The 8,269-nt window shown below is 33.8% G+C and overlaps 2 protein-coding genes across 2 annotated transcripts in view; both read right to left on the reverse strand.

Moving 5' to 3' along the window:
* LOC148947017 (WASH complex subunit 5-like) overlaps positions 1 to 1,208 on the reverse strand; it is a 17,949-nt gene extending 16,741 nt beyond the window's left edge. Inside the window, exon 1 of the mRNA XM_089096489.1 lies at positions 872 to 1,208. Within this exon, the coding sequence (XP_088952615.1) occupies positions 872 to 1,208 (337 nt within the window). The remainder of the gene's footprint in view (positions 1 to 871) is intronic.
* Positions 1,102 to 5,544, reverse strand: LOC148947018 (uncharacterized). The gene is made up of 2 exons (XM_089097307.1): positions 5,468 to 5,544; positions 1,102 to 1,520 (listed from the first exon to the last, which is right to left on the reverse strand). The coding sequence occupies exons 1-2, from the start codon at positions 5,526 to 5,528 to the stop codon at positions 1,213 to 1,215; spliced, it is 369 nt and encodes a 122-aa protein (XP_088953433.1). The 5' UTR covers positions 5,529 to 5,544; the 3' UTR covers positions 1,102 to 1,212.
* Between the last annotated feature and the right edge of the window lie 2,725 nt (positions 5,545 to 8,269).

The following is an 8,269-nucleotide window of genomic DNA, read 5'->3' on the forward strand; positions in this document are numbered from 1 at the left end:
GACAATGTAATTGAAAATAAAGAAGAGCAAAATTTACAGGATATAGAGGAAGAACATTCTCCTACAAACTCATGTGATGTTTTACACACAAATGATGGTCAAGCAAAACGACTACGTTATATTGATATGATAGGATAGTTTTATGCATTTATAATGTTATTATACTGTGATAAACAATTATTTGATCAATAAAAGTTGTAAAACCTCAAAAGTAAAAAAAATCTCAACAATCTTAATTGAAATTGGAAGGCAAAGGCTGGTATTGCTGACTATATGATGGACTCTTTAGTTCACCTGGTAAATTGTAAGTGCACAAGATTTTACTTAAGCCAAATATGAAAAATATTGTACAAATCATGATATTTGAGGAAGAATTGGTCAAAAGTGCTGCATGCCCAAGCCTGCTTTCCCAAAAATTCAAACCTAAAAGAAGTGCAATCTTATTGTTTTAGGAATACCTGAAACTGAACAAAATTAAGGTGCATTGTCATAAAATAAATATACTAAGAAATACTATAAAACAAGTTTCAGATATAAACACAAGCAAATATCAAAACTATAAAAAAATAAAAAACCAAAAGAAAAATAAACATTTAAACGATTTACAAGGCAAAATAGAAACTTTATTTATCTTCACTCCTCTCTCTCTTTCTTTTTTTTCTTCTTTTTGTTTTAATGTGTTCATCTATTTTTTTTATTTTTTCCTCATGTCTCATCTTTCTTACCTGCTCATTTTTAATCTGTGCATTTTCAAAAGAATGCCTGAATAGTATCATCTCTTTTAAAAATTCATCAATTTAGTGATTTTGTTTTCTTTTTTTAGAACTGCTAGATGCTTTATTTACTGTAACATTGCTTTCACTTATGATACTGGTGTTCAAATTTTGCAGTGTTCCAGGTTGAGCTTCATTTCCTGTAACATCATCTTCACTCATATTGGTGTTCAAATTTTGCAATGTTTTAGATTGATTGTCACTCCCAGTACTAGAAGTTCCAGGTTGAACATTAGGACTCACAATAGAATCATATATTTTGGGGGGATTGATATTGTGTTTGTCCCCCCATAATTTATCCATCTCTTCAAAAAACCTTTGAGGCTTTTTATATTCTGATCCTGTGTTTTTGCAGGAATCAATATACTGTTTATAGGTGTGCTCCAGGGACCGAGCTTGTGCCCATACTTTGTTTGTCCCCACGTCCCCTTCCATAACTTCAAATCCCTTCAGTCTCAGATTGTTTGCCACTTCTGCCCACACCATTTTTTTTTTTTATTAATTTACTTTGTAATTTTGCCTTAATGGCATCAGTTGCCAATATTTCAAATAAGGCAAGTTTTGCTTGATTGTCTCTTGCTTGCTGATCAGGGTCCTTGGAGTTGCACCACAGTCTAAGGGTACTGGTACCTCCTGGACTTTCTTCAGAACCATGATTAAAAATACTGAGAAACTGCTCTTCACTGATACCATAGGCTGAGTAGTTTGACTGGCTCACAATAAATTTGTCTCCAGACATGTCAGCATCTGGAATAGAATAAATCCTCATTAAACTAAATGAGGAAGCTTAGTATGGTGCCTATGCTGAACCAGTGGCTACAATAATCATGATGACAATCATCATAGCCGAGATTTCACATAATACTATGGAAAAAATTTTCAGAGGGATAGTCATAGCAAGAACTTGAAATTACAATGTATGAAACATAAGCTATTTTATGACAGGCATGCAGTAAAAAAAGAAAAAAAAACACTTGAGCAAAAAAGTGTAGCTCTGACCTTGGATCAAGACAATAGTAACATGTACTAAATTAATTTTTTTTTAATTAATTTGACAGGTTAAACTGAACTTGATACAAAAGTAAGGGAAAATAAACCATACAAAAACCAAATCCAATCTATAATTTTAAAATTTATTCAACTGTAAACTTTTCTGTGAATATACGATCCTTTTTAAGCAACAGGGATTTAGCCTGCATGACAGCATGAGTGAGTAGGTAGACTATTATAAAGTGACTTTTTGATAGAACAAAATATTAATTTACAACAACCTCAAATTCAACAACATTTTTTTGGCAGATGCATCTGATTTATGGTGTTTCTTCAAGTACCAGTTGGTACTATTTGTTAAGGGGAATTAACAAATAGTTTGACTGTTCTGCACACAGGTCAATTTAGCTCTCAAGTATAGAGGCCAAATATATTTGCCCCCTTTCCAGTATTTGACTGCAACAAAAAAAAACACAAATTATATAACTTGAAATTAAAAATTGAAAAAAGATCAAGTTTACAACTACATGCCAATGTAAAAAACATTCGATTACAATAAAAAAGACAACAATACAATTCTTTTCCAGTTGATTTCTATAACACACCATTCAACTCCTTCTGATGACTAGTTAAAAATCTTAAGTTATCTACTATTAATGTATAAATGTATTCTACATAAAAAACGAGATTAAAATAGTCTTTTTTATTTCCTTTTATATATAAAAAATGATTTGCTAAATATAAAAACTAGAATCATAGCCCACCCATAATGTATTTAGTAGGCCCTAGATAAAATATAGGCAACTAGTTCAATTTATCTAGCACTTTCCCTTAAGAAGCTTTACAACTACAGTGATACCATATTTCCTGATAAGTTATTTGTTCAGCCTAGAATAGCAACAGATATATAGCTAAGTCCATGTTCCTGTCAAAGAGTTGTGGCTTACACTTTTTGCAATAATGACCATAAGGCATGTTTCTTTTAAGACAACTCTAATGCTACACTGATACCATATGTCCTGCCAAGTTATCTGTATAACTTAGAATAGCAAGGGATACATAGTCCTTTGGTCTCACTAAAGAGTTGTGGCTCACACTTGTTGTTATAAAGACCCCAAGGCATGATTCCTATGGAAGAGCTGTAAATCTACACTGTTATTATACTTCCAGCCAAGTTATTTGTATAGCCTAGAATACCAAGGGATAAATAGTTTATGGTCCCATGAAAGAGTTGTGGCTCACAATTGTTGAAATAATGACTGTATGGCTGTATTTGGAACAATTGTTTAATTGAAAAGAAATTGACTGAAACTCTTACAATTTCAGTGTTTGATTTTCATACTGCAAACAAAGAGGTAGTTCCTGATAGTTTCATCTACCCAGCTGTGCTACTATTTTCATTTGCCTCAGATACCAATGCTTTAACATAGGCTAATAAAAAACGTACCCAACATAGGCTTCTCCAGTCCTCCATAACAAAAAGTAATTTAAGAGCTTAACCTCACTGACCTTAATAAAAGTGAATTTTGCAAAAAAGGGCTTATTGCAAACTTTTGATAAAGTAAGATTTAGAGCTTAAACTAATCTTGTGATTAACTCCACAGCCAAGTAGGAAAACCTGGCTTTTAAGGAATATAACCAAAACAATTACATACAAATTTATAAACAACAGATTAAAATCAAAAAGATAATGATAAGAATCTTTTCCAGTTGAGGTTTGTCACAAACAAACCAACTCCTTCTGATCACTGGTTAAACAATCTCAAATTTTATTATTAATATATATATATATATATATATATATATATATATATATATATATATATATATATATATATATATATATATATATATATATATATATATATATATATATATATATATATATATATATATATATATATATATATATATATATATATATATATATATATATATATAAATTTTACATTAATCAAATTATCTTTCTTATTTCTTTTTATATAAAAATAATTGATTTTTTAACTCTAAAATACATTATTTTTATTATTTATTGAAAACCTGGCTTAGTACAAAAAAAAAATTACAAAGCACTACAAAGAAAGAATAAGAAAAAAAGAGTAAATTATCACTATACAACTATGGCAACATAGCTAGAATTAAAGAAGCTGGCTCCAAGAATGTCTTGAAACCTTCTGGACATGTTTTTTCATAAGCTTAGCAACAGCTATAGTAACATCTGCTATGTGGAAACAACTGATGAGCTATGAATTCTATGTTCAAGTTGGATATCACAGTAGATATTTGGCAAAACAGAAAAAAGTGGTGTGGATTTTCAGTTTATTGGCATTTGTAAGAATCTTCAAGAAGAGTGCAATGTAGAGGATGTGGGGGAGACCAACAGTGTTGTACATCAATGCAAGATAATGGTGATTGAAACCAAGGTTAGTGAACACTATAGAAGCATAGGAAGCTGATTTGCACCATTTGATGACTTCTGTTAGGAGATGGCAAGTGTGAGAAATGGTACTTCCAATAGGAATACCAAGATAAACAATTTAGTCAGAAAGGTAGATCTTTGGGTAAAATTCTACTTTAGTTACTTTTTCATATCTTGGAAATGGGTGAGGTTAGGATAATGAAACTTTTAGGTATGGGTCAACAGGCTAAAGTATGTGATGGGAAGGTATTTTGAAGTACTTACCTTCTCTCCTTCTCTATCTAGAGGATCCTGAATTTTGACTACATGACAGGTATACCTAATGAAATTTTGACAAAACAGCATTTTACCATAATTTTCAGTTATAAGATTCTTTTTTTCTGGCTTTAGTTCTGAAAATGCAATTCCTGCTATTTGAGTAGTATTTTAAGCAATATCAATGTTAATTTTTAAAATTTAGGAAATGTATTTGCATATCTTTAAAACTCTATAAATCAGGATTGAGCAATGTTGTGAAGCTGAAAACAATTTTTTTGGACTTCATTTTAAGCAGAAGATCTATATTACAAGGTTTCACTTTTATAAGACACATGTTTTTAAGGGTCATCAAAGGTCAGGACCCTCTAGAGTGAGAAGGAGTGGAGGTAGGTACTTCAAAATACCTTCCCAGGACATACTTTAGCCTGTAGGTCTATCCCTGAAAGTTTCAATTTCCTAATCAAACTCCTTCCCAAGATAGCCAAAAGTAGCTAAAATAGAATTATACCAATCTTTGAATTACCAAGTACAATTTCATGAGGATACCCCAACCATACAATATGTAGTAGGGCTATATAAATATAGGCTACTAATTTATTTAGCATTTTTCCTTTAAAAGTTCTGTAACCATATACTGTTACCATATTTCCTACAAAAGTTATTTGTTTAGCATAGAATAGCAATAGATATAAAGGCCAAGTTATCACTAAATAGTTGTGGCTATCAATTGTTGCAACAATGACCCTAAGGCTTGTTTCTTTTAGGAGAGCTGTAACTCTACACTGTTACCATATTTGCAACCAAATAATTTGTATAGCCTAGAATAGCAAGGGATAAAAAGTCCATGGTCCCACTAAAGAGCTGTGGCTCACACTTGTTGCAATAATAACTTTAAGGCTAGCCTATATCAAGAACAATTATTGAATTTAAAACAAAACAACTAAAACTCTCTTATGACTTCTCATTAACTCTAAGGTCAAATAGGAAACCCTGGCTTTTAAGGAAACTAACTAAAGAATATGATAACTGTGAGAAACAGTTGCTGTCCTCGATTCTTTGTCAATATTATAAGCATAAAAAGTATCCATCTTTATTGTTTTTGAATATTTCGCTTTAAATTCCCCAACAATTTCCTTCAACATGCATTCAATTTGTTTGAGAAATCTTCTAACAGTGTTAGCTAACAATTTCTAGTTGGATAGCGGAAAAACAATTGTTGGGAAAAATGTTAGCTAACAATTTTCTGTTGGACGGCGGAAAAACCCCTAATATCTGCGCGTCAATTTTCATAACAAAGCATGTCTAACCTGTTAAACCTTAGTTTTTTTCAAATAATACACATAAACAGGTTAGACATGCTTTGTTATGAAAATATCTGCGCGTCAATTTTCATAACAAAGCATGTATAACCTGTTTATGTGTATTATTTGAAAAAAACTACGTCAAGGAGGCACACTTGTGCCTCTATAAAGAGGCGACCCACCACAATGTTAAGCGATTTCAGGTCCTAGAGGTCGCAGAGAGACGGCGGTAATCGCATTTTGTAGCCCAAGCTCAAACTAAGAAACTTGCAAAATTTCATCCTCCTCCGACTTTATCTTCATGGGGTAAACTGGGCCGGAAGTTTCGACCCTCCCACCACAGCCCCCCTTTAAGGTTGTCCGATTGGGTTGAAATTTAGAGGTTAATTTTTCCTAGGGCCCGGGAGCTTTTCCTCGAAATTTCAGCTCAATCCGATCACTCCTTCTCTGTTTTCAAAAAACCAAATATAGTCACTTAAAATTCATCATCATTTCTTTTTTTTTTCTTAGCCACGCCTACAGGCCACAGTTGGCAACGGATCCGGTTGAATGAGGACTCATTCGAAGCAGAATTCGACCTGTTAGGGCCTTTTGATATTTTCAGACCGAAAAAATTATCCCCCGAATTTACATTTACGAAAAACCTTAGTTTTTTTCAAATAATACAGATAAACAGGTTAGACATGCTTTGTTATGGAAATATCTGCGCGTCAATTTTCATAACAAAGCATGTCTAACCAATTTATGTGTATTATTTGAAAAAAACTACGTTTTCTAAAGAGTTAAAGAGGCTGAGTTACAAGGTCAACCCTTAAAACGTACAGGGATTAGGAGGCACAGTTGGGGGGGCTGTTAAAGAGGCTGAGTCACAAGTTCGAACCTTAAAACGTACAGGGATTAGGAGGCACCCTGTACGACGTGATTTGAGTATTCAGGAATTAAAAGCCTTAACACAAGAATGTTCAAGAGCGGGGGGTTTGGGGGGCGGCAGCCTCCAACTTAAACTCCTGACACGATCAGCTAACAGTTAGTCAAGCAATAATAAGTAATAAACTGTACAAAAACGTGCAGAAATTATTTGAAAAAAAACTACGTTTTCTAAAGAGTTAAAGAGGCTGAGTTACAAGGTCGAACCTTAAAACGTACAGGGATTAGGAGGCACAGTTGGGGGCTGCCGCCCCCAAACCCCCCGCTTTCGCAGCCTTTAAATAAAAAAAAAAAAAATTTCAACTGAAAGTAAGGAGCAACATTAAAAATGAAAACCAAAAGAAATTATTCCGTATATGAAAGAGGCTGTGCCCTCCTCGACGCCTCACTCTTTACGCTAAAGTTTTTATTGTTTAAAAAAAGAGTTGTGAGAAAGTCAAACTTTAGCGTAAAGAGCGAGGCGTTGAGGAGGGCTATGCCCTCCTCAACGCCTCGCCCTTTACGCTAAAGTTTTTATTGTTTAAAAAAAGAGTTGTGAGAAAGTCAAACTTTAGCGTAAAGAGCGAGGCGTTGAGGAGGGCACAGCCTCTTTCATATACGTCTAATTAACGTCTTGAATTCGTATTACAAATTAGTGAATTAGTATTACAAATCTTGAATTAGTATTACAAATGTCTAATTAACGGCCTTGAATTCGACTATAAACTGTGGTTTGATGTCCTAGAAGAATCGAGACTGTCCAAAATGCCTTTTGTAATACTAATATTCTACGCGTAGATTCTTATTTTCCGGAATTCTGCAGATCCAAAAGATCTTTAAGAAAGATTCAAAAATCAACTGGCAGAGGACTTTATTCGGCAAACGCGACGAATTAATATTTCTGAAGATATTGTAATAAAGCGTGCTTATCGTATTACTGCATCCAAGGTAAATACGACAGCAGTGGACGGTAGAAATTTTAGCTTTTGGGTGGAGCAATATGGAGTAGACAACATTGAGACCTACAAAAATGACCGAAACTTAGAATTTCTAAAACCTAGTGAGTCAGTTGCCATTCGAGATAGTATGTATTGACGTCTACAAGGAAAAGAGCTTGAAATTGTAGATAATATTTTGCAGGGAGTCAACAATCCTAATTATGTTGAGAAAAATGTTTTTCACACATAGACTAGGCGGTACCGGTAAAACATTTCTTTATAACACCTTGTATCAGATTCTGTGTAGAAAAAACCGCAAAGTAAAATGTATGACTTATGGCTTGTATATGGCTTATCAAGGAGGCACACTTGTGCCTCTATAAAGAGGCGACCCACCACAATGTTAAGCGATTTCAGGTCCTAGAGGTCGCAGAGAGACGGCGGTAATCGCATTTTGTAGCCCAAGCTCAAACTAAGAAACTTGCAAAATTTCATCCTCCTCCGACTTTATCTTCATGGGGTAAACTGGGCCGGAAGTTTGGACCCTCCCACCACAGCCCCCTTTAACGTTGTCCGATTGGGCTGAAATTTAGAGGTTAAGCTTTCCTAGGGCCCGGGAGCTTATCCTCGAAATTTCAGCTCAATCCGATCACTCCTTCCCTGTTTTCAAAAAACCAAATATAG

Source organism: Artemia sp. Qi Xiang Cuo, chromosome 11, assembly GCF_049724085.1.
Source record: "Artemia sp. Qi Xiang Cuo chromosome 11, ASM4972408v1, whole genome shotgun sequence".
NCBI lineage: Eukaryota > Metazoa > Arthropoda > Branchiopoda > Anostraca > Artemiidae > Artemia > Artemia sp. Qi Xiang Cuo.

Excerpts from the sequence above, each read along its gene's own strand:
- LOC148947018 (XM_089097307.1), bottom strand. The coding sequence starts at position 5,528 with ATGGATACTTTTTATGCTTATAATATTGACAAAGAATCGAGGACAGCA. Across the intron at positions 1,521-5,467 it reads GACAGCAACTGTTTCTCACA|ATGCTGACATGTCTGGAGAC; the intron begins GTTATCATATTC and ends ATTCTATTCCAG.